The 27,448-nt window shown below is 41.6% G+C and overlaps 1 protein-coding gene across 2 annotated transcripts in view; it reads left to right on the top strand.

Annotated features, from left to right (window-relative positions):
- PRKG1 (protein kinase cGMP-dependent 1) overlaps positions 1-27,448 on the top strand; it is a 1,170,280-nt gene that overhangs the window by 891,501 nt on the left and 251,331 nt on the right. For both annotated transcript variants that reach the window (XM_029061208.2, XM_029061209.1), the window contains 2 exons: positions 13,592-13,669; positions 22,604-22,698. In XM_029061208.2, coding sequence (XP_028917041.1) covers positions 13,592-13,669; positions 22,604-22,698 — 173 coding nt within the window. The remainder of the gene's footprint in view (positions 1-13,591; positions 13,670-22,603; positions 22,699-27,448) is intronic.

Genomic DNA, 27,448 nt, shown 5'->3' with positions numbered 1-27,448 from the left:
GACCTCTCAGCTGCCCTTGACAGTGTCGGCATCCCTTTCTCCTCCACACTTTATCTCACCTTGGCTTCACGGACCCGCCCTCTCCTGGTTCTCCTCTTTATATTTCTGGCCATTCATTCTCCGTCTCCTTTGCGGGCTCCTCTCCCCGGCCATCCACTGACTGTAGGGGTTCCTCAAGTGTCAGTTCTTGGTCCTCTTCTGTTCTCCATCTATGCTCACTCCCTTGGTGAACTCATTCGCTCCCATGACTTCAACCATCATCTCTCTGCCCCTGTTCTCTCCCCATCCCTTCAGGCTTGTATCTCCTCCTTCCTCCAGGACGTCTCCACCTGGATGTCTGCCCACCATCTAAAACTCGATATGTCTAAAACTGAGCTCCTAATCTTCCCTCCCAAACCCTGTCCTCTCCCTGACATCCCTGTCACTGTGGACGGCATGACCATCCTCCCGTCTCACAGGCCCTCAACCTTGGGGTCATCCTTGACTCAGCTCTCTCATTAACCCCACATATCCATTCTGTCACCCACACCTGCCAGTCTCACCTTTACAGTATCACCAAGATCCACCCTTTCCTCTCCATCCAAATGGCTATCGTGCTGGTATAAGCTCTCATAATATCCCGACTGGATTACTGTGTCAGCCTCCTTTCTGATCTTCATTCCTCCTGTCTCTCCCCACTCCAGTCTATTCTTCATTCCGCTGCCCGGATCATAGTCCTACAGAAACACTCTGGGCATGTCACTCCCCTCCTCAAAAAGCTCCATTGGTTGCCTGTCAACCTTCAAACGAAACAAAAACTCCTCACTCTTGGCTTCAAAGCCTCTCCATCACCTTGCCCCCTCCTATCTCACCTACCTTTCTTTCTACTGCCCACGCCATACACTCCGCTTCTCTGCCACTTACCTCTTCATTGTCCTTGGTTCACGCCTATCCCGCCGTCGACCCCTGGCCCACATCCTGTCCTGGAATGCCCTCCCTTTTCACATCTGCCAAACTAACTCTATTCCCCTCTTCAAAGCCTTTCAGAGAGCTCACCTCCTCCTTGAGCCTTCCCAGACTGAGCCCCTCCCCATTCCCCCCCTCCCGTCCTCTGCTCTTCACCCTTCCCCTTCCCTCAGCACTGTGCTCATTTGTATATAGTATTTATTACCCTATTTATTTTGTTAATGAGGTGGATATCTCCTTGATTCTATTTATCTTGATGATGTTGTCTTGTTTTTGTTTTGTTCTCTTTTGCTTTGTTGTCTGTCTCCCCGTTTAGACTGTGAGCCTGTCATTGGGCAGGGATTGTCTCTATCTTTTGCCAAATTGTATATTCCAAGCACTTAGTACAGTTCTGTGCACTTAGTAAGTCCTCAATAAATACTACTGAATGAATGAATGAATGAATGAATGAGTGAATGAATGAACAGGGTCAGAAAAGCAAGGTAGTTGAGTTCAATAGTGAGGGTGATGTTGAGCATCAATTTGTGGGAGAGAAGACAGATCTCCTCCTAGAGACCTTGCCTGACTAAGTCCTCATTTCCTCTTCTCCTGCTCCCTTCTTCATCACCCTGATTTGCTTCTTTTATTCACTCCTGCCCCGGCTAAACCCCACAGCACTTATGGACATATCCATACATTTACTTATAGCAGTGTCTGTCTCCCTGCTCTAGACTGCCAGCTCACTCTGGGCAGGGATCATGTCTACCAACTCTCTTATATTCTACTCTTCCAAGTCCTCAATATAATGCTCTGCACAGAATAAGTGCTTAATAATTATAATTGATTTATTGACAGAGACCAGATGGGGGCAAGATAGCTGTAGAATATTGGAGAGGGTCAAAAGAATGGAGGTCTCTGGTGGAACAGGACACATTTGTGGGGGCTGGGGGGGTCAGAAAGAGATCAGATGAGAAGGTAGTGGCCTAGTAGTGGAATTTCAGAATTGGTGAAGATCTTATTGAGATTACAAAAATCAAGTGTGGTCCCACATTGCTGAGTGTCAGTCAGTCAGTCAATTGTATTTATTGAGAGCTTACTGTGTGGAGAGAGCTATACCGAGCATTTGGGAGATTACAATACAACAAGAGTAGAACAGGAGGTCATTAGAATGGAGGAATGAGAGGAGTTGGACATCCAGGACATCCACATGGATATTGAAGTCCCCATTGGTCAATATAGGGAAGCACAATGAGAGAAGGAATGTGAGAAAGGGATCAAAATGGTTCAGAAAATTAGAGGAGGGGTCTTTGGGTAGGTAGATGAACCATTACTAACAAATGGAGTGAGTGGTAGAGACAGATGATATGGGTGTCTCCTCCTTTAGTATAATTCTAGGCCTCAGGTGCACTGGGAGTGTGAGGTTGGGGATGTCAGCATGCCAGGATTATTTTGCCTCTGGGCAGTACTGGGTGGTGCTGGAGAGACGACAACCCTCCCCTTTGCTCAGTCCTCAGGTGGCCAGTGCTTTGCACACATTAAGTGCTCAATAAATGTGATTGAATGAATGAATGAATGAATGGCCACTTGCAGGATGGCAACTCTTCTCTTAGGCATGATTCTCGGCCTCCTAGTATGAGGTTGAGATGGAGGACAGACAGCTTGGTGTTCCTTCCCCCAGAGAGAACCTAGCCTCCTGCAGTGGGGAAGAGGTCAGGGCATGGCAGAGACCCTCTCCTTCCCCCAGTATTTTGACCCATGTTTTTCCAAGGGCCTCTGGGATGGTTGGTGGCCCTTCTCTCAGATGGGATCCCTCTTTCCCTGATCAAAGCCCTACTGAGAGCTCACCTCCTCCAGGAGGCCTTCCCAGACCGAGCCCTCCCTTTCCCTCTGCCCTTCTCCCCTCCCCATTGCCCCACTCACTCCCTCGGCTTTACCCCCTTCCCCTCCCCACTGCACTTGTGTATATTTATATATATTTATTACTCTATTTTATTAATTATGTGTATATATTTATGATTCTATTTATCTATTTTGATGGTATTGATGACTGACTACTTGTTTTGTTTTGCTGTCTCCCCCTTTTCATTCATTCATTCATTCATTCAGTAGTATTTATTGAGCACTTACTGTGTGCAGCGCACTGTACTAAGCACTTGGAATGTACAAATCGGTAACAGATAGAGACAGTCCCTTCCCTTTGACGGGGTTACAGTCTAATCGGGGGAGACAGACAGACAACAACAATAGCAATAAATAAAATCAAGGGGAATGAACATCTCATTAAAACAATAGCAAATAAATAGAATCAAGGTGATGTACCTCTCATTAGCAAAATAAATAGGATAAAGAAAATATATACAGTTGAGCGGGTGAGTACAGTGCTGAGGGGAGGGGAAGGGAGGAGAGCAGAGGGAAAGGGGGGAAAAGAGGACTTAGCTGAGGAGAGGTGAAGGGGGACATAAGAGCAGCGGGAAAAGGGGAGCTCAGTCTGGGAAGGCCTCTTGGAGGAGGTGAGCTTTAAGTAGGGTTTTGAAGAGGGGCAGAGAATTAGTTTGGCAGAGGTGAGGAGGGAGGGCATTCCAGAACCGCGGGAGGACGTGGACCAGGGGTCGACAGCGGGATAGGCAAGAACGGGACGGTGAGGAAGTGGGCAGCAGAAGAGCGGAGCGTATGGGGTGGGCAGTGGAAAGAGAGAAGGGACGAGAGGTAGGAGGGGGCAAGGCGATGGAGAGCCTTGAAGCCTGGAGTGAGAAGTTTTTGTTTCGTATGGAGGTTGATAGGCAACCACTGGAGGTTTTTCAGAAGGGGAGTGACATGCCCAGAGCGTTTCTGCAGGAAGATGAGCCAGGCAGCGGAATGAAGAATAGACTGGAGCGGGGAGAGAGAGGAGGAAGGGAGATCAGAGAGAAGGCTGACACAATAATCTAGCTGGGATATTACGAGAGCCTGTAACAGTAAGATAGCCGTTTGGGTGGAGAAGAAAGGGCAGATCTTGGTGATATTATAAAGATGAGACCGGCAGGTTTTGGTGATGGATTGGATGTGTGGGGTGAATGAGAGAGCCGAGTCAAAGATGATACCGAGGTTGTGGGCATGAGAGACGTGAAGGATCCTTTTAGACTGTGAGCCCATTATCGGGTAGGGATTGTTTCTATCTATTACTGAATTGTACATTCCAAGTGCCTAGTACAGTGCTCTGCACACAGTAAGCGCTCAATAAATGTGATTGAATAAATGAATTAATGAATGAGTGTAGGGCTTGGCATCTCTTTCCCCGAGGCGATCCTATACTCCCTGTGTGGGGGGAGAAGAGGGGGTGGTGGAGACCCACACTTGACTCTGTGTTTTGGCCCCTAGTTTGCCAAGAAGGCTCTTCTGCCTGGCACCATCAGAGGTGCCATCAGAGGTGGGGGAGAAGTGTAGGTAGATATCTCAGCTACTGATATACCCCTTGAGAATCAGCGTGTCTTAGTGGAAAGAGCATGGGCTTGGGAGTCAAAGGTTGTGGGTTCTAATCCCAGCTATGCCACTTGTCAGCTGTGTGACTTTGGACCATTGCACTCTAGTGAAAAAAGTTATGTGCACTACCAGATATAAAGAAGGGCTTCTTTTTTTTTTTTGAGGATAATGCCAAGGTTATGTTTATGAAACAGGGCTTGTGGACATGTTAAGTTTGAAGTGTAGGCGGGACATCCAGGTAGGGATGTCTTGAAGGCAGGAGGAAATACAAAAAGGTAGAGGAGAAAAATCAGGACAGGAAATGTAGATTTGGGAATTATCCACTTAAAGATGGTAGCTGAAGCCATGGGATGAATTAGTTCTTCAAGAGAGTGGGAGTAAATGGAGAATAGAAGAGAATCCATACTGTGCCTCAAGGGACTCCCACAGTTAGCCGGTAAGGTGCAGCAGAGAAGCCTGAAAAAGAGATTGAGAATGAGCAGCCAGAGAAACAGGAGCATTAGAAGAGAACAATACCAGTGAAGTCAAAGTTGGAAAATATTTCCAGGAGTGTGGGGTGGTTCATAGTGTCAAAGGCAGCTGAGAGTTAAGGAAGATTAGAATGGAGTAGATTCCATTAGATTTGGCAAGAGCATTGGTGACCTTTGAGAGGACAGTTTCTGTGGAGTGAAGGGGAGGACTGTGAGATTGGAGAAGAGGAAGTGGAGACAGCAGGTGTAGACAGTTCTCTCAAGGAGTTTGGAGAGGAATGGTAGAAGGAGATGGGATGATAACTTGAGGGATCCATGGGGTCAAAGGGATGCTTTTCTATGACAGGGGCTAAATGAGCATGCATGAAAGCAGTGGGGAAGAAGGCATTGGAAAGTGAACAGTTGAAGCTGGGGACTAGGAAGACAAGTGTTTTGGTAGGGTGTGAAGGTTTGGGGTTGAAAGCGCAGGTGGGTGGGGTGGATTTTGAGAGGAGGCAGATGATTTCTTCAGCTACTGCTGGGAAAGATGGCAGAGTTGGGATTAAAAATAGCATCAAAGATGACATCAAAGCATAGCTTCTAGTACTAGGCAAAATTCATCAGTAGGAAACAAAAAATAAAAGTTTTGTGTGAGCGGGAAATGCATGGTGTGCTTCTGTTGCACTTCCAAAATCATTCTTTCAGTTTTTTCTTTGCTGATTCCTCTTGCCCTCTGCACTCACTAAATGTGGACATCCCAAAGGTTCTTTTCCCTCCTTTGAGGAGCTCATCTACTGTTAGGGCTCTTTTGTCACATTAATTTGCTGACTTCCAAATGTATCTATTCTGTGATCTCTTTCCTATTCAATTGAAACTATAATAGGATCAGTAGTTAAATTTTACCACTACCACCACATCACATATCTACCAATTGCTAATGCTAACCTTCTCACTGTACCTTGATCTCGTCTATCTTGCTGCTGACCTCTTGCCTACATCCTACCTCTAGTCTGGAAATCTCTCCTCCTCATATCAGACAAATAATTATTCTCCCCCACTTCAAAGACTTATTGAAGGCACATCTGCCCCAAGAAGGCTAGCTGACTAAGCCCTCCTCTCCTCTTCTCCCACTACCCTCTGCTTGCTCTTACTTGCTCCTTCTTTATTCCTCCCTCCCATCCCCACAGGACATATGTATATATCATAAATATCTATTTGTTTATCTATTTAAATTGTCTGTCCCCCCTCTAAACTGTGAGATCATTGTGGGCAGGAATGTGTCTGTTTATTGCTATACTGTACTCTCCCAGCACTTAGTACAGTGCTTTGCACACTGTAAATGCTCAATAAATATGAATGAATGAATAAATGAATTACTCTCCAACTGAACCACTAAATCCTTGGTCCAGGTCTGAATCACCTTCTTCCTGTATTACAGTGACCTCCTCCTCTTTGGTCTCCCATTTTTCAATCTCTCACCACCCTCAAAGATTTTGGCATGTCACCTAAAGGTGATCCACATGCCCACTACTTTGACCATCTCAATCCACTACTGCCAGCTCTCCATCAGATTTCAGAACAAAATCTCGTATGGTCTTCAAAGCCACCCTTGGCACACGTGTATTTTATTGCTAATCTCATCATGTATGTTCTTATGCATATTTCTATTTGTATATTCAGGTATTTCATCACAATGAATGATAGATCATGGCAGAAGTGCTGATTTCCTTGCCTGACACAACTGCTAGCTTCTTGCAGATGCTAGCTTCTCTTCATTTTAGGCATTGTCTCCACTCCAACCAAAATGGAAATAGGTGTGGGTTATAGGGATAAGGACCTGGAAGAGTTCAAGGCACGTTCTTCAAATCAGGCCAACATGATGATGTCAGAGTTCTTGGGGTGGTCTTGACACATGATTAGGAGCATATGGTTCTACTAATCACTATTTTCAGTGCAGAATTCCTAGGCTGCTGTTCTTAAATTGGTGGAGGTATTTTTCTAGGCTTATGTAGCTTTATAGGTGAAATTACACTTGCAATAGAAAATGTATCTTTGAAAAGCACATTCATCTTGAATAAACATGATATTAGATTCACAAGAAATAAGGATGAGACTTTACCCCACTGGGGAATTATACTCAGGCCATCCTGGATGAATGGAAATAGATAGGTATCTGTCCCATTTTTAAAATTTTCCAGGAAAGAGCTCCACAATCTATCCTATGAAGGACTTCTTTGGTATAGAAGCTATTTGATTAGTTATTTCTAATTGTAATACCTTCTTTTGCTGTATAAGATTAGAGCCATGTTTTATGCTTTCAGGGATAGTGAAAAACTACTCAAAATCCTGTTCACAATCCTGTATTTTTTCAATGGTATTTGTTAAGCACTTACTATGTGCCGGGCACTGTTCTAAGTTCTGGGGTATATATAAGATAGTGCTTGTCCTACAAGGAGTTCATAGCCTCAATCCCTATTTTATAGTTGAAATAACTGAGGCAAAAAGGAATTAAGTAACTTACCCAAGGTTTCACAGCAGACAAGTGACAGAACTGGGATCAGAACCCAATGTCATCCATGAGAATTCCTGGAAAGTGTTCTAAAAGATTAATAGCTCATTGAAATATAAAATAGATGCAGTAAGAGCCTTAAGTTAGAAGATCATCAGTCAATGCAAAACTTTTACAAAGCTCTATAGCAGCTATTTAATAATTATGGCATTTATTTAAGCACTTATTATGCAGTAAGCACTTGAGTAAATATAAGGTTATCAGGTTAGGCACAGTCCTTGTTTATGGATAGAATTTTTAAATTTTGAGTTATCTAGCACATAGTAAGCATTTAACATATACCGTAAAAAGTGTAAATTATTGAAAAGTGAGTGCTTGCTTCCCCTATATAAATTTATTTAATCAACTAACCAAATTGATTAAAAAGCATTGCTTTTATCTTAGTAATATACCCATTTATATATGTCTATCATATGGCACTTAGTAGTGTTTTTTATGAAAATCTTTTAAGTTAAAAAGCTCTGAATATAAATGAGAAGCAATGGAGAGCAAAAAGAATTGGCAGATGCATCTGTCAAATGCCCAAACATTGTGGCATCATCAGATTTCATACCAGGATTTTCTCAGCCTGCAGAAGTCCAGAGTGAAAATTCCATTTTTTTTTCCTGCTTTTCCTAGGTCACAAGCCTTTCAAGTTTTTTCAAGGTTTTTTCTGGGATTAAGGGAAATTGGTGAGCAATTTCAGATATTAAGAATTCAAACAGGCATGAAATTGAAAGGAAGAAAATAGTATAGAGCATATAATTTAGAAATCCCCCCTTAGTTTACTGCATTATTCATTCATTCAATAGTATTTACTGAGCACCTACTATGTGTAGAGCACTGTACTAAGCATTTGGAATGTACAAATGGGCAACAGAGACAATCCCTGCCCATTGACGGGCTTACAGTCTAAACATTAACAGTAGTATAGACTGTAAATATTTGAATAATAATGTCTACCTTTGCCTTCTGGGAGTGAATTTACCTTCTTTTTTACAGCTCCAGGAGAAATTTCCCCTATGCTTCCATATACTGAAACAACATGTTGCTCCTATCTCCCTTTAAAATACAGTTGAGCGCAAAAGTGTACATTTATATACAATATATAGGTTAAAATTATCTTCTAATGCATTCATAAACACTTAATCTTCTTTATTTGCTATGTGAAACTGAGCTTTAGCTCCAGACACAGGTAGTTAACACCACAGGCAAAATTAGCAATTAAGTATTAATAAGTAGGTATCTTTTAGACACCCACTCATAGCTTTGCTCCTGACAACAACAAACAGTTCACTAAGTTCCCATCTTATTAAGAAACTAAAATAATGCTTGGCAGGGGTTGGGGGTTGTCACATGATTTCAGACAGTATTTAATGTTGGTAAGTCAGGTAACCTAATGGTGTGATTGGGAGAACAAGTAGTCAGTAGGGATACATTTTTATTGTTTAATGTGAACAGTGCACTTGGAAAATTAGCAAAGAGAGGACCAGAGTTGATTTATTATGAAATGAAGTGCTAAATGTGAGGAAAGTTCTTGTAAGCAGAATGTACTTTACTCAGATGAACACATCTACATAATCATAAGAAGATCTGATGCTCTAGAGTTAGAACATGTTCATGCTTAGGATAAAAAAATACACTTACATCTTAGAAGTATAGATGAGATTGGTACTGTTATACCTTTAGCTTCAAAGAGAAGGTTATATAAATGCCTGTATGTGAAGTCCAGTCACAGAAATGTACTGGTCACCTCAGATAGGAATTGGACTAGAGAAGGTGCCAGGCATATATTAAGCTAACAAATACCATTAGTCACAAGATGTTCTAAGCATTTCCTGTCTCAGCAAATCCAAAGGGATGCTGAAACAAGGCTACTGAAAGAACATAGGATTGAGAGTCAGAAGACTTGAGTTCAAATTGCAAGTCCACCCAGTTACCTGCTTAATGACTCTAGGTAAGCTACATAACTTATTTAGGCCTCAGCTTCCCCATCTGGGTAATGGGGATGAAATAGTCTGTAAGTCTGGGGTGGGACAGAGTCTGTGTCTGATCTCATAAACCTGTATCTACTCCAGCATCTGTCCCATAGTAAGTAATTAGTATATGTTTAAAATTGTTTTGATAAAAGATCAATCAGAAAACAGATTTTAAGGAACACTTTTTTTTTTCAAAGCAGATATTTGTTTTTCCCTACATAGACTTTCTAATGACTGAAATTAAACAGGGAAGTCACTAGTTACATGAGTTGAAGATATAGTCTGATTTATTTTATAGTTGACTAAAATAGGAAATTTCCCTTGAAGTAATTCAATTCTATAAAAATCTGCTGAAATCTATTTGTTGGTTATTTTTATTAATTACACTAGTATTATTTCTCAACTAATAATTCCCACAGCGTGGCTCAGTGGAAAGAGCACGGGCTTGGGAGTCAGAGGTCATGAGTTCAAATCCCAGCTCTGCCACTTGTCAGCTGTGTGACTGTGGGCAAGTCACTTAACTTCTCTGTGCCTCAGTTACCTCCTCTGTAAAATGGGGATTAACTGTGAGCCTCACGTGGGACAACCTGATTACCCTGTATCTACCCCAGCGCTTAGAACAGTGCTTGGCACATAGTAAGCGCTTAACAAATACCACATTATTATTATTATTATATGAGTATTGTCCTTGATCTTGTCTTGATCTACATAAGAATAAACATTCTAAATACCTATTACATCAATCCATCAATCAGTGGTATTTATTAAGCACTTACTTTGTGCAGAACACTATACTAAGTGCTTGGGAGAGTACAACATAACAGATTTGGTATAATAATAATATGATATTTGTTAAACACTTTGTTACAAGGTAACCAGTTGGACACAGTCCATGTCCCACATGCGGCTCACAATGTTAGTCCCCATTTTACAGATGAGGAACTGAGGCACAGAGAAAAGAAGTGACTTGCCCAAGGTCACAAAGCATAACATGTGGCAGAGCTGGGATTAGAACCCACATCCTCTGACTCTCAGGCCCATGTTCTTTCCACCACATCGTGCTGCTTCATGCCCACATGAGCTTACGGTCTGGGGGGGGAGATAGGCGTTAATATAAATAAATTATGGATATATACATAGTGCTGTGGGCCTAAGGGTGGCAGGAATATGAAGTGCCCAAAGGTTATGAATACAAGTGCATAGATGATGCACAAGCGAGAGGGATCTTGGAAAAGATGGCTTACAGAGATACATGGATGCTCAGGTATACAGATATTAAATTCCAGGCTTTGTTATTATTTGGAATGGAGAATCAAAGTGTCATTACTATACCTCAAACTACACTTATTCAGTATCAACTGATACAGGGCTTGGAGCCAAGGGTTAAGTATAGCAGCTTAGGAGCCAGAGGTCATGGGTTCTAATCCCGGCTCCGCTACCTGTCAGCTGTGTGACTTTGGGCAAGTCATTTAACTTCTTGGTGCCTCAGTTCCCTCATCTGTAAAATGGGGATTAAGATTTTGAGCCCCATGTGGAACAACCTGATCACCTTTTATCCCCTCAGCGCTTAGAACAGTGCTCGACACAAAATAAGTTCTTAACAAATACCAACATTATTATTATTAATCAGAAAAGGCTTCCTGGAGGGGATATAAACTTACTTAGGCTTTGAAAGTGGGGAGAGTGATAATCTGGTATATATGGAAGGAGAGAGAATTCCAGGCCAAGAGGAGACCTTGGGAAAGAGGTTGGTGGAGAGAGCAACATTCATTCCTGTATAGGAGAGGAACATTTGTTCCTTTGGGCTCTTTGGGGGCTTTGTTTAATTAATAGAATCCCATATTGAGGGGTTTTTGATTTAATCACTTTCCCATTTTGACTTTGAATGGAGCACTTTCATAGGATTAGAGCTGCCATTTCAAACCATAAAAAGTGTGGGCCTTGGAAGAAAAGGGCATAGAGATCATCCCTTGCTCAGAGCATAGCACGTGAAGCAGGAAACATGATGGGAGATGTGAGCAGTCATTGTTTTAGGCAGGTGACTCGCATATAATAATAATGATGGTATTTGTTAAGTGCTTACTGTGTGCCAAGCACTGTTCTAATCAGAATAGACCACAGCCCAGGCCCTAAGAAAGAGTCTGGAGGAGGAGATGTCAGTGAGAAGGCCAATATGAAAGCTTAATTGCAATAAGGTCAGCACCTGGACCTGGGTAGTAATGAGGAAGGGGCAGATCTGGGAAGTGTAATGGGAGAGGCCCAGCAGAACTGAACCAGATTGTGTGTTGAGTTTTAGACATCATAGAACCAATGAGGACCCTGAGATTGAGGGCATCTCCCAGTGCAAGAGCATCATCATCTGCAAGGGAGAGCAGAGAGCCTGTATGGTTCCTGCGGGTCTTGTGGGCCACTGTGGAGTGGGATGAAGGAAAAGGTGCCCTCCCCTTGTTTTGCTGGCAATAACTTGACCTGGCCTGGGGGTGTGAGGGGTTCTTCTTCTCTACTTTGGGCTGTAAAATGAGTTGAGGGTCACACCAACTCTTTGTGGACAGAGAATATATCTGTTGTATTGTTATAATGTACTCTCCCAAATGCTTAGTACACTACTTTGGACACAGTAAGCTCTCAATAAATACGATTGATTGACTGACGATCCATATTCATCCCAATCTTTACTCTACAGCACTTAGAGCCATAGCCATAATTTTATTTTAATGTCTGCTTCTCCCTCTAGACTGTAAGCTCCTTGTGGGCAAGGAACATGTCTACCAGCTCTGTTGTACTCTCCCAGCCACTTAGTATAGTGCTCTGCAAACAGTAAGTGCTCAGTAAATGCCATTGATTTATTTATTATTGTTTTGAAGAGACACTGCCTAGTACTGTAAGCTCGTACAACCTACCAACTCTACTGTATTGTACTCTCAAGGGCCTATCTAGTATAGTAGTAAGACTATAGATAATAAGTGTTCAATAAATGCCATTAATTGGGGGATTGATTGAATGGTATTTGAGACCCACAGTGAAGCTAGCTAGCAACCTGTCTTCTCTAAAGCCCTGAGAGAATGTCTGATTCTCAATTCTGATTGAGTGGAGAGGCCATGGGAAATGCCAGGTTTCCTCCAGACTCAGTATTCCTCTCTTAATAGTTTCATACTACAATATATAAGTATTACAAAGGATATTTTTCATGAGAAATTACACTGAGGCTTATCTACCAGTAAACTCTGATGTTTGGTTTGTGGAATTAAGGTTGATACATGGCTCTGTACCCAACTTCAGAATCTCACTTAAGGAGGGATAATGAAAGAAGCATAAGTGCAAAGTTAGCAAGCATTTTACAGATGCTGAAATCAATGGAACAGATTTATAGGGGTCAATTCAGTCCATTGATTTAATATATGCTGGCTAAGTCCGTGTCATGTAAGAAGAGTGCCCAGTGCCCAGTGATCATTCCTGATGTGTGGTGGAGAACCAGGAAGCGTGGCCTTATTTTTCTACTTTTATGATTCCTAGCTCAGCAATACATTATCTGAATTAACCATTATATGCATGATTTATTTCCCCAGAGAAATGTATTTTACCCTGAGTAGGGATAAATGACCCAGATGGGAAGAACTACAATCCCCTGGAATGCTGCTTTTAGGCTAAATGTTACTCTGGTTTGAAAGTTGACAAGTTTTCAGGTGGAATTTGCCTTGCTATATTAAGGCATTTGCTTTAAGGGTTCAATATGAAAGTGCTTGAAAAAAAATATCAAATACAAACACATCTTTTGCAAGATAAATTGGATTCCTCCAACCCAAATAAAGAGAAAACTGAGTTTTATTAGAAGACATGTAGAAGTCATGATAATTTAGTAGAACAAGCAGAATAAATAAAACTATAACGATGAGTTTAATAATCAGCTCTACAATTTAATTCAGTATCCTGTCCCCACTCCTAGAAATAAAATTCCTGTCTTAGTCAATTAAGATAAATAAATTTGAAGACATGAATATTATTCACCCATAAAAAAATGACAACCAAAATACTAAGAAAAATGAGTAAGACAGAAATGATTTTTTTTTAATTATCATTCTCCTTGACATAAGGTAATTCTTAAATCATGACGGATGGCCAGCTTGGATGAAAATTTATTCAGGCTTGCTGAGTCTCTAAGGGTATTTTGGGAAATGGTCAACCTGTACTGTGAATGACAGTTTCCTAATCTCTCTGTTGTTGTTCTGTTTCAGACACACTATGAAAATGGGGAGTACATAATCAGGCAAGGTGCTAGAGGTGATACCTTTTTCATTATCAGCAAAGGAAAGGTAAGTGCTTGTTTGTCACCCTCTTGCAGGTCAAGGGTTCTGTGAGAAGATGCCCCAGAAAATCTGTCATACTAGGTGTTTCCAGATATGATGATAATAGTAGTAATTGTTCTTGTGGTGGTGGTAGTAATAACATTATTGTTAAGAAGTTCTGCAGTATGAAGTTCCAGAAATAACACGAAGGTGGGAATTCAGTGCTTGGCACATACTAAGCACTTAACAAATGCCATCATTATTATTATTATCATTATTATTAATAATTAGAAACAGTTTCTGTCCCTGAAACGCCAAAGAGGTTAGAAAATACCTTCTTCCAATACTGCCTTTTGCATCCGTGTGCTCTTGGTTGGAGTCTCTGGTACATTAGGGCAGGGATTGTTTCTCTTTATTGCTGAATTGTACTTTCCAAACACTTAGTACAGTGCTCTACCACAATAAGTGTTCAATAAATATGAATGAATGAATGAATGAATGAATGAACCTCTGTCCCACTGTAGCCAAAGGATAGACTTCAGATTCAAATGCCTCTTTTTAAACATTCCTCCTCCTCCATTCCTCTTTTTCCTTTCCTTTCAAGCCCATGTCATCCTCCTCTATCACCCATTCCGGATCTACTGCCACCGAAGCCCCACCTCCAACATCTTGAATCATTTGATCCCTTTCCCACATTCCTTCTCTTTTTCTCCAATCCTACTTTGACATTTGGGGATTTCATTAGCCACAAAGATGTTCCTGATGACGCTTTCACTGCCTGCCTTCTGTCAGTCATCAACACTACTGATCTGCTCCACCCCAGCTCACTCTCTCACAAACTTGGCACACACTCAATCTCATCCTCTCTAATCATTGTCCAGTCTCCTACCCTCACCACCTCTGAAATGCCTCTCACCACAACCTCTTCTCTTGCCTTCTCTCTCACACACCCCCTTCCCACAAATCTGTCCTGTTACTCCACAGAGACCTCTGATCCTTTGACCCCAACCAATTGTCTCAAGTCATTATGGCCATTTAATCTCCATAAGCAAACTATGTCTCCATAAGTAAACTACCTTCTCTTGCTAACCAAAATGATGCCCTCAACACCACCCTCTTTCCTGAATCAACTCATTCATTCTTCTATCCCTTTGTCAATCTTGTTCCACTAACCCACAGCCCTGGATCACCTCCACAGTCCATGTTCTTTCATCCTGTGCCTGAACCACAGAGCAATGGTGGCAGAAATTCAGATATCAGGGCAACCTCGTCCACCTCAAGTTCATCCTTATTTGAATGAACTCTGCCCTCTCCTCCGTCAAAATTAGTTCTCTGTCCTTATTGACTCTCATGTCCATTGCCCTCACCACTTGTTCCAGAGGTTTACCTTCCTCCCCAAACTCATGTCCCATACCTCCCCCATCTCTTGTCCTTAATTAAACCATCAGGCATGATCTCCCTAAAATCTCCCCAATCATTCCAGTCCCTCCCTGCTCCTGTGCCTTCTTCAACTCTCCAATCTCCCCCAAGAGGAGCTCTCCTGCCTTCTCTCAAAATCCACCCACTCGACCTGGTCATCCAATCCCATCCATTCTCACCTTATCCTTTTTTTCCTCTGTGACTGCCATCTTCAACTATTTGCTCTCTAATGATTTCCCCACTTCTTTCAATCAAGCTCAAGTGTCCCCTGTGCTAAAAATCCCTGCTTTTTCCCACTGCTCCCTCCAGCTATCTTCCCATCTCCATCCTACCATTGTTCTTCAAACTCCTTAAGTGAGTTGTCTAGACCTACTGTCTCCTTTTGCTCTCCTCCAATTCTCTTTGCCCCCCTCCACTTTTGTTTTTGGCCCCATTACTCCACACAAACAACCCTCTCAAAGATGGCAAATGATCTCCTTTTTGACAAATCCAACGGCCTCTACTCCATCCTAATTCTCGTCATCTTCTCGGCTGCCTTCAAAACTGTTGATCTCCACCTTCTCCAGGAGACAGTATCCAACTTTGATTTACTGACATTGTCCTCTCCTGGTTCTCCTCCTATATCTCTGGCTGCTCTTTCTCAGTTGCTAGCTCAAGCTTCTCCTCTGCCTCCCACTCCCTAACTTTGGGAGTCCAGCAGGGTTCAGTTCTGAGTCTCCATCTAGTTTCTATCTACACCCCCTCCTTTGGAGAACTCATTTATTCTCATGGCTTCTATTACTATCTCTGTGAGGATGATTCACAAATCTACATCTCTGGCCATGATCACTCTCTTTCTCTGCTGTCTCACATTTCCTCCTGCCTTCAGAACATCTCTACTAAGATATACCACCAACACTTCAAACTTAATATGTCCAAAACAGAACTCCTGTCTTTCCCCCCAATCCACATCTTCCCTTTTTCACAAGCCCATAACCTTGATGTTATCCTCTACTCATCACTCTCATTCAAACCACATACTCAATCTTTCACTAAATTCTGTCCTTTCAACCTTCACAACATTACTAAAGTCAGACCTTTCCTCTCCATCCAAACTGCTATTATGCTGACCTGAGCACTTATCTTACCCCACCTAGATTATCGCACCTGATGGACCTGAACTCGTTATCAGCAGGGAATGTGTCTGCTAATTCTTTTTCATCGTACTCTCTCAAGTGCTTAGTACTGTGCTCTGTACATAGTAAACACTCAATAAATACCATTGATTGACTGATTGGTATTCTCGCTGACCTTCCTATGTCCCATCTCTCCCCATTCCAGTCCATACCTCACTCTGCTTCCTGGATAATTTTTCTCCCAAACGTTGAACCCGTGTTTCCCCACTCCACAAGAGCCTCCCATGGTTGCCCATCCACCTACTCATCACACAGAAACTCCTCACCATTGTCGTTGAAGTACTCAATCACCTTGCACCTCAATCTTACTTCGCTGCTTTCCTTACTACAACCCATCCCACACACTTTGCTCCTCTAATGCTAACTTGCACACTGTACTCTATTTTGTCTATCTCACTGCCAATCTCAAATTCACTTCCTGTCTCTGACCTGGAACATACTTCTCTTCATATCCAACAGACAATCTCTGTCTCCATTTTCAAAGCCTCACTGAAGGCACATTTCCTCTAAGAGGCCTTTCCAGACTAGGCCCTCAGTTTCTCTTCTCCCACTCTCTTTAGCATCACCCTTGCACTTGGATTTGCTCCTTTTAGTCACCTCTTCCTCAGTCACACAGCACTTATGTATATATTGCAATTTATATTAACGTGTGACTACCTCTCTAGATTATAAACTCCTTGTGGGCAGGGAACCTGCCCGCCAACTCTGACATATTTTACTCTCCCAAGCATTTATTACAATGTTCTGCACATAGTAAGCACTCAAAAACTATGATTGATTTATTGATAAGATGTCAACTGTCTGAGACATCCTCTCACTTCATAGCTAAGAGATTAAGCTGCTTGTTTTGTAGCGGTAACAGTGTAAGAGAAGACAGGGGGATGTAATTCTTGCATAGTTTCAATGTAAATATTTTCATTTGTCATTTTGGATGTTACTCTTAAGTAGTCCCATGTAATATTAGTTCTGATTATAATAAGAAGAATGGAGGCATTTGTTAGGCATTTAGTGTGTGCCAAGCAGAATGATATAGTGGATAGAGCACAGGACTGAGAGTCAGAAGGTCATGTGTTCTAATCCTGGCTCTGCCACTTGTCTGCTGTATGATCTTGGGCATTAGTGGAAAGAGCACAGGCTTAGGAGTCAGAGGTCATGGGTTCGATTTCCGGCTCTGCCACTTATCAGCTGTGTGACTTTGGGCAAGTCACTTAACTTCTCTATGCCTCAGTTACCTCATCTGTAAAATGGGGATTAAGACTGTGAGCCCCAAGTGGGACAACAGGAGTACCTTGCATCTACCCCAGCACTTAGAACAGTGCTTGGCACAAAGTAAGTGCTTAACAAATACCTTTATCACTTAATTTATCTGTGCCTCAGTGAACCCATCATAAAATGGGGATTAAGACTGTGAGCCCCACATGGGACAGAGACTATGTCCAACCCGATTTGCTTATATCAACCCCAGTGCTTAGCACAGTGCATGGCATATAGTACACAACAAATACCACAATACCTATAATAATTATAATGATAATAATAATTATGGTACTTGCTAAGTGCTTACTATGTGCCAAGCATGTTTCTAAGCACTAGGGTATATACAAAGTAGTCAGGTTGGACTCAGTCCCTATCCCACATAGGGCTCACGGTCTAAATCCCCATTTTACAGATGAGGTAACTGAGGCCCACAGAAGTGAAGTGACTTGCCCAAGGTCACACAGCAGACCTGTGGGAGAGCAGAGATTAGAACCATTGACCTAGACTGTAAACTCGTTGTGGGCAAGGCATATATCTGTTTATTGTTGCATTGTACTCTCCCAAAGCACTTAGTAGAGTACTCTGCACACAGTGCTCAATAAATACAATTTAATGAAATACTGTGCTAAGGGCTGGGGTAGCTACAAAATAATGCAGATGGTCAACAGTCCCACCCTGTTTACCTAGATTGTTTTCCAAATGTGTAAAATGTCAGGTTTTTTTAAAAGAAATAAAATGAAGGAAAACATTCCCTAAATAGATACACTTTTTAAATTTTTCCTATCTTTGGGAAAATATAATATTTTGAAACTCTCTGGAAAGAATGAGAAGCTCCAATCCTTTGTTCACCCACAGAGACATTACTTAGCTTGGCTGTAGCCCTGTTGGGTATTTCCTTTTGACAGAGTGCTTCGAATACATCCTGAAGGGATGACTTTTAAAAGTAGAAGGGAAATGGTATCCCTGAGTTACTATGTTTCCTTTTCACTTCAAACAGCCTCCACATGCCACTGTGCCATGTACACAGTGGACCATCAATAAATAATTTTAATTACTTAACTTATTATTCTGACTGACTGAAACATTCTATGATATTTCAAATATTTTGATATCCATATCCCTAGTTAGAGTGCTCCATGTAGGCAGAGAACACATGTGTTTTTTTTGTTCTTTTCCAAACACTTATTACAGTGCATTACACTTTCATTCATTCATTCATTCAATAGTATTTATTGAGCGCTTACTATGTGCAGAGCACTGTACTAAGCGCTTGGGATGAACAAGTCGGCAACAGATAGAGACAGTCCCTGCCGTTTGACGGGCTTACAGTCTAATCGGGGGAGACGGACAGACAAGAACAATGGCACTAAACAGCGTCAAGGGGAAGAACATCTCATAAAAACAATGGCAACTAAATAGAATCAAGGCGGTGTACAATTCATTAACAAAATAAATAGGGTAACGAAAATATATACAGTTGAGCGGACGGGTACAGTGCTGTGGGGATGGGAAGGGAGAGGTGGAGGAGCAGAGGGAAAAGGGGAAAATGAGGCTTTAGCTGCGGAGAGGTAAAGGGGGGATGGCAGAGGGAGTAGAGGGGGAAGAGGAGCTCAGTCTGGGAAGGCCTCTTGGAGGAGGTGATTTTTAAGTAAGGTTTTGAAGAGGGAAAGAGAATCAGTTTGGCGGAGGTGAGGAGGGAGGGCGTTCCAGGACCACGGGAGGACGTGACCCAGGGGTCGACGGCGGGATAGGCGAGACCGAGGGACGGCGAGGAGGTGGGCGGCAGAGGAGCGGAGCGTGCGGGGTGGGCGGTAGAAAGAGAGAAGGGAGGAGAGGTAGGAAGGGGCAAGGTGATGGAGAGCCTTGAAGCCTAGAGTGAGGAGTTTTTGTTTGGAGCGGAGGTCGATAGGCAACCACTGGAGTTGTTTAAGAAGGGGAGTGACATGCCCAGATCGTTTCTGCAGGAAGATGAGCCGGGCAGCGGAGTGAAGAATAGACCGGAGCGGGGCGAGAGAGGAGGAAGGGAGGTCAGAGAGAAGGCTGACACAGTAGTCTAGCCGGGATATAACGAGAGCCCGTAATAGTAAGGTAGCCGTTTGGGTGGAGAGGAAAGGGCGGATCTTGGCGATATTGTAGAGGTGAAACCGGCAGAGTAGGTACTCAATAAATACAGTCTATGACTATAGTCTTTCAATGGACTATATGACTATTGAAAATTCAGTAAAATTTGAAAATCCTCCTCTCTGTATTTAGCTGGCTTGGACATATTTGTTCTTCACTGCTCTAGTCTTGTAGAGATACTACAATCTGAACCTTGAATGAAACTACAAGATCTTAGACCAATACACAAGGACTATTTCCTTTTTCTTTGGTAAGCTATTGTGACACATTATATTCCTGTAATCTCCAGCACTGCCTGAAAAAGTAATGGCCTATGACCAGTCTCAATTGCATGCAGATATATTACTGCTTCCATTTTATGAGTTTCTTCTGCATGCACAGAACAATAATTTATATAGAAGTTGCAAGTTCAAGACCACAGTCCTTTAGCATTTTTATTCTGAGGTCAGAAGTGACCGTATTAAACAAAAAATGACTAAAATTTACTTAAGACTGTTTTGTATATTGTGGCTCAGTGGAAAGAGAACGGGCTTGGGAGTCAGAGGTCATGGGTTCTAATCCCGAACTCCACCGCTCGTCAACTGTGTGACTTTAGGTGAGTCACTTAACTTCTCTGTGCCTCAGTTGCCTCATCTGTAAAATGGGGATTAAGACTGTGAGCCTCACGTGGGACAACCTGGTTACCTTGTATCTATCTACCCCAGCACTTAGAATAGTGCTTGGTACATAGTAAGCGCTTAACAAATACCATCATTATTATTATTATTATTTGCATATGACAAATTATTTTCGTCAGCTGAAAATACTCTAAAATCTAGCACTTTATTTTCATTACATACACTTCACCCATTAAAATTTCTGGCAAAAGCCAAGACTAGTGTAAGTTTCACAGACTTGTCAAAAATGGGAAACTAGATTCTACTAGTAAAGAACACTACAATAAAAGTGCTTCAGTTTCAGCAGTTCATGCTCAGACATCTCCTTGGTGCTAACGTTTAGAAGAACCTCCGTGTTTCTCTTATGAATTTCCTTGAAATACCTGAGGAAGCGGTTCATGAATTTTCCAGTGAAATCTGAAAAAAAAACCTAAACCTCATCCACATTGTGACTTTGAAGTCCATTTTCTTGTAGTCAGTTTTGCAAAGTCTCAAGAAGAAATGGAAACAGCAGGGTCTGCAAATTTCCCTTCCATTGAGTTTTTTTAATCTGGGGATTCAGTTAAATGGAAAATCCCTGCTCATCTGAAAAATTGTCATTTGTTTAGGTAAGGGACAAAACATAATTCTTTATCAATGAGTAAAGTGTTTTATTTTTCCATCAAACATATTCCCATGTGTATGCATAAATAATCTAAATATAATCTATATACATGATATAATCTTGAAATTGTTCATTTATGCTTCAAATTGAAGCTGATTTCAGTAAAATGCTTTTCTGATATGGTATCTGTTCTGCCCTAATCCCCTCATTTCACTTCCACAAAGACTTCAGTTTATTAGTCTAATGAACTGTGCAGTATCAAAGAATGTAAAATTGAGCAAGGAGGTTTCATACAAAATGTATCCAGGCCTATATCCATAGTGTTTCAAGGCATGGCCCTGATATCACCCATAAGCTAAAGCAAAACTGGGATTAGGTAATACTTGATATGCCCCATTAGTAATTCAATGTGTGACATTATTTCTTCTTCATCAGTTTTGGAACCCCAGAGGAGAAGTCTTTTTTAGGAGTCATTAAACAAGGACTTGTCGGCTAAAAAATCTCATATCATCTTGGGCAGAATAGGCATGTTAACTGGCTATGGAAAAGCTTAACGGTTTTACAGGGAGCTGTAAAATTGCACCTTTTACCCTTTTACACTCTCAACTGTGATTTTCCTATAGTCAATTTGTCAGGCCAGCTCTGCTTGAGAAAAGCATTTCCCAGCCGAACCTTGATAATTGTCTCAAGACGATTGTCTTTCCACTATTTCCTATGCTGGTCTCTGTGATCTGCAGTAAGTGAAGTAGAAAGCAAATGCATGTTTTGACTGTGGTGTACTGGCCTGAGGATCAAGCATTACTCCTCTTAGCAGGAATGTTACACTAGCAGCAGACAGGTCTAAGGCAGCAGTTATAATTCTACACATATCTAATTACTTTTTACTTTCTAGGAAGAGGGGAGAGAAATGGCGGGGGTGGGGAGATGGGAGAAGTGGAAGGTAGGAGGTAAAGACAGACTGAGAAAGCACTGAAGAAGTAGAACTTGAAAAGAGAAGTGGCCCCACATTCTTCAGCCATCATCCTTCCAGTAGTGCTATTATAGCACCCTTCCCTGCCTAAGATATGAGTCCAGTCACATACAAGGTTTTCCAAAACCTCTTGTCCCTGTGAAAATTATCTGGTGGAATACTAATAAACAAAGAAATAGTTCAGGAGAAAAGATAAATCAATGATATCCATTGAGCATTTACTTTGGGCAGAACACTGTACTATGCTTGAAAGAGTACAATAGAGTTAGTAAATATGACCTTCAATGTGCTTGCAATCTAGTGGAGTAGAAAGACGGTAAAATAATTTACAGCAGGGAGAATGCAATGACATATAAAGATGTATCACAGGAGTGAGGAGTGAGAGTAACCAAGCACTTAGTTGGCAGAAGTGTGGGCAGGGGATATGTCCGTTATATTGTTGCATTGTATTCTCCCAAGGGCTTAGTACAGTGTGCTGCACACAGTAAGCCCTGAGTAAATTCAAAAATGATGTATCAGCTGATAGCTGAAGTAGTAAGTGGAAAAATGGGGTGGGGAGATGAGAGATGAACAAGGGAGGAGGAAATATGATTGCAGACTGACCTTGAAGAGAGAGCAGTCTTCTGCCAGATATGGAGGTTCCTGAATAATTCAGATTCCGGTAATGAATAACTTGATTTTTCTTCTTGTGATTATATTGGTGAATATTAATTTGAATTCCCAAGATTTATTATTTCTAATTTTAAATATTCTTGATAGGTAAATGTCACTCGTGAAGATTCACCAAGTGAAGATCCAATCTTTCTTCGCACTTTAGGAAAAGGAGATTGGTTTGGAGAAAAAGCTCTTCAAGGGTAAGTAAAACTAGTTATCATTATTAGCATTTATTGAGCACGTAGTATGTGCTTACCTTAGTAGGGAATTGGATTCATACAAAAGATATAAAAGGTCCAGTGTTCACTACGGAAATCTTAGTGCTTAATGGACATAGATTTGTTTCATTGAACTCCTCATTTTCAGAGAAGTCATAGAAAAACTCATTGGAATTTTATCATTTGGAAGTCAGCTTGGGTTTTACTCGAATCAATGGCATCTTTGAAGTTTTCACTATCAGTGGATAGTGGAAGTGATTGCTATTACTCTTTCCAAAGGAATAATGTTAAAAAGAATATTAAGTGAAGAATAGTCAATATTGCCAGTGTGGAGCATGAGAACTTGTAGCAGTTTTGTCTTCAGTTTTAATGTCAGTGAAAAGATTGCTCTTTAGGTGTGTTTATGATGTTGAATGTGTGCCCAGTGTAGCTGAGACTTTAGATCTTATATTGGCCTTTTCTGTCACACATACACCTATTGGTGAACTTCACTGTCAGTGTTTTCTTCTCTGATATGAAATATATACATATATATGTGTATATGAATTATTAAGAACTTAATGTGCTCATGCATATGTATATATTATTACAAACTTACGTATATATATATATATATATATGTGTGTGTGTAAGTTTGTAATAATTTTCCATCATCACTACTATTTTCACTGAATGAAAAAGATGTTACGGAGAAGGAATTGGCTGGACAGGGTAAATAATCATTTGAGGATAAAGTAGAGGCATAAAAAAATTACTCAGGGGATTAATTCTTAGGGAGATAGGCCAGATGGTGAATCCGTCTATTGTGATTGGGAAGATAGGTATCAGATAATCCCATGAGCCTATCTTGGTCTGCTCCAAATTGAGTTCGAGAGAGCAGCAGCCCATCCAGTGTAACTGTTCTGAAGACAGTGGGAAATGTTTGTACCTTTCATCCAGCTTAGATGAAGTGTGAGCCCCTTGAGGGACCGACTTAGTGTCTAATTACCACTTGTATACTCTATCCCAGCACTTAGTATAAGGCAAGTCCTTCACAAATACTCTTACTAACTACAATGTCTGCCTAAATCATTAGACTTAAACTCCTGAATCTGAACACCATCAAAGAACTTCTGGAGTTCTTCACCTTCACAAGTTCTACACTTGTAGATAGTAAATCTCTGTAATAATAATAATAATAATGAAAATTATGGTATTTGTTAAGTGCTTATTAGGTGTGAAGCACTGTTCTAAGTACCAGGGTAGATATAAGGACAGCACGTTGTCCCATGTGGGGCTCACAGTCTTAATCTTCATTTTACAGATGAGATAACTGAGGCACAGAGAAGTTTAGGGATTTGCCCAAAGTCACACAGCTGACAAGTGGTGGAGCTGGGATTAGAACCCATGACTTCAAACTCCCAAGCCTGGGCTCTTTCCAACTAAGCCACAGTGCTTCTAATAGAAATTGGGACTCACCTGATAAATACTGACTGTATAAAGTTATTGAGGGCTCATTTTGTAGAGAGCTCTGGTCCAAAGTCTTGAGAAAGCACAATATAATAGAGTTGGTAGACATGATCCTTGACCACAAGGAGCTTATACTCCTCTAATGGCAACCTACTCACTCTACCCCAGTCTTGTGTATCTTGCCACCAAACTCTTGCCCACGTCCTTTTCATTCATTCATTCAATAGTATTTATTGAGCACTTACTATGTGCAGAGCACTGTACTAAGTGCTTGGAATGTACATATCGGCAGTGGATAGAGACAGTCCTTGCCCATTGACGGGCTTACAGTCTAATCGGGGGAGACAGACAGACAAAAACAATAGGAATAAATAGAATCAAGGGGTTGTACATCTCATTAAGACAATAGCAATAAGTAGAATCAAGGTGATGTACATCTCATTAACAAAATAAATAGGGTAATAAAAATATATACAAATGAGCGGATGAACACAGTGCTGAGGGGAGGGGAAGGGAGAGGGGGAAGAGCAGAGGGAAAGGAGGGGAAGGGGGCTTAGCTGAGGGGAAGTGACGGGGGGTAGAGAGGCAGCAGAGGGAGCAGAGGGGAAAGGGAAGCTCAGTCTGGGAAGGCCTCTTGGAGGACGTGAGGTCTCAGTAAGGCTTTGAAGAGGGGAAGAGAGTTAGTTTGGGAGAGGGGAGGAGGGAGGGAGGGCATTCCAGGTCAGCGGGAGGACATGGCCCAGGGGTCGACGGCGGGATAGGTGAGAACGGGGGCGGTGAGGAGGTGGGTGGCAGAGGAGCAGAGAATGCGGGGTGGGCAGTAGAAAGAGAGAAGGGAGGAGAGGTAGGAAGGGGCAAGGTTATGGAGAGCCTTGAAGCCTAGAGTGAGAAGTTTTTGTTTTGTGCGGAGATTGATGGGCAACCACTGGAGGTTTTTAAGAAGGGGAGTGACATGCCCAGAGCGTTTCTGTAGGAAGATGAGCTGGGCAGCAGAGTGAAGAATAGACTGGAGCGGGGAGAGACAGGAGGAAGGGAAATGAGAGAGAAGGCTGACACAATAATCCAGCCGGGATAATATGAGAGCCTGTATCAGTAAGATAGCTGTTTGGGTGGAAAGGAAAGGGCGGATCTTGGCGATATTATCAAGGTGAGACCGGTAAGTCTTGGTGACAGATTGGATGTGTGGGATGAATGAGAGAGCTGAGTCAAAGATACCGAGGTTGTGGGCTTGAGAGATGGGAAGGATGGTTGTACCATCCACAGTGATAGGGAAGTCAGGAAAAGGACAAGGCTTGGGAGGGAAGATAAGGAGCTCAGTTTTGGACATGTTTGGACACAGTCCTGTCTCTGACCGGGAATGGCTTCTCTCTCTATATCTGACAGACGATCACTCTCCCCACCTTCAAAGCCTTATTAAAAGCACATCTCCAAGAGGCCTTCCATGACTAAGTCCTCATTTTCTCTTCTCCCACACACTTCTAAACTTGGATTTGTACCCTTAATTCACCTCTCCCTCAGCAGCAGAGGACTTCTGTACATATCCGTAATTTATTTTTTATATCAATGTCTGTCTCCCCCTCTGGAACGTAAGCTTATTTGGGGCAGGGAATGTGCTTACCAACTCTGGTATATTGTACTCCCCCAAATGCTTAGTACAGTGCTCTGCCTACAGTAAACATTCAATAAATACAGTGGACTGGTTGATTACAGGGAGAGATAGACATATAAAAAAATTCCCAGTTCAGCACTATCTCTAGGGAAGTGTTTTTTACTGTCTGGTGATAATGGTGATAATTTGGAAATTCAACAGGCAGAAATAATTTTACTCATTATTATTTACTGCAAGTTCCCATGAAGTAGATTAGTAGTATATCTCCATTTTACTGGTGTGAATTTTAACTCTACAGTATACTTTTAGAGGAATAATATTTTTAAGGTTTGGTGAAGATTTTAATAATTTGATTATATGGTATCCTACATCTGCCCCAGCATTTAGCACAGTGCTTTGGATCATAAATATTGCCTAATAAGTACCATGATCATTATTATTGATTCAAACAAGAAAGCATTCCATGAATAGGTTTGGATATCAGCTTTCCTAGAAAAGAATATATTGGTTTTCGTGCAAGAGTGTCAACTTGGCATACATAGAAATAGGATATCTTTTGTTCTTCCAACAGTTTTAAATAGTAACAGCCTCTGTTCTGTGTATTTAATCATTTGTAAAAAAAAATTACATAATAAGTGTCTTGTATAAGCTACAGCTGGAATTATGTATATTGACAAGCAAGTTGCAGCATTGAAACACATTTTCCAGCCAACTCCAGATGGCAAATGTTATTTCATGCCTTCCCATTTCACAGCTACCTAAATGAAACAAAATATCACAGAAAGACACATTAATGTCATCACATAATTTAGGATTTATTCATGTTAACTTCCCACTTAATGCACTTGGACCTCAGTTTCTTGCTTCTGGATATCTCATTCCACTATATTCCATATTGAAACTTTCATATTGCAAAGCAGGAAGAAATATCACATCCAGGTGGTTTCCCAAAGGAAAACAGTAGAAGACATTGCTTTTTCTGGTGTGTATTCTCATTCATTCATTCTCATTCAGCTGAAATTCCAGTCTTTGTTACTAAAACTGTTTTTTTTCCATTCTACCCATTGCCTATTACACCTTATACTGAGGTATTTGTTAAGTTCTTGTTATTTGCAGAGCACTCTACTAAGTACTGGGGTAGATGAAAGATAAACTGGGCATATAATAATAATAATAATAATGTTGGTATTTGTTAAGCGCTTACTTTGTGCCGAGCACTGTTCTAAGCGCTGGGGTAGACACAGGGGAATCAGGTTGTCCCACGTGGGACTCACAGTCTTAATCCCCATTTTACAGATGAGGTAACTGAGGCACTGAGAAGTTAAGTGACTTGCCCAAAGTCACACAGCCGACAAGTGGCCGAGCTGGGATTCGAACCCATGACCTCTGACTCCAAAGCCCAGGCTCTTTCCACTGAGCCACGCTACTTCTCACGCTACTATCTGTGTGCCCCAGATGCTTCTAAGCTTCATTGTTCCCAGGTTCAAATTCAACCTTCACTCTCAGAACCTGATTGGTGGGTGCCAATGAATAATTGTTAGTATTTTTTTCTTAGGGCAAATTTAAGAACTGTTTGGGTGAAACTCTCCTACCAGATTTTCTTTCTGTGCTTACACTGCTTCTCCTCAGTGGTGTCAAGACTCTTGAGTTCCCTTCATTTCAACTTTCTACATT

Source organism: Ornithorhynchus anatinus, chromosome 3, assembly GCF_004115215.2.
Source record: "Ornithorhynchus anatinus isolate Pmale09 chromosome 3, mOrnAna1.pri.v4, whole genome shotgun sequence".
NCBI lineage: Eukaryota > Metazoa > Chordata > Mammalia > Monotremata > Ornithorhynchidae > Ornithorhynchus > Ornithorhynchus anatinus.
Note: the sequence above shows the minus strand (reverse complement) of the source record. Positions and strands in the feature narration are given on the sequence as shown.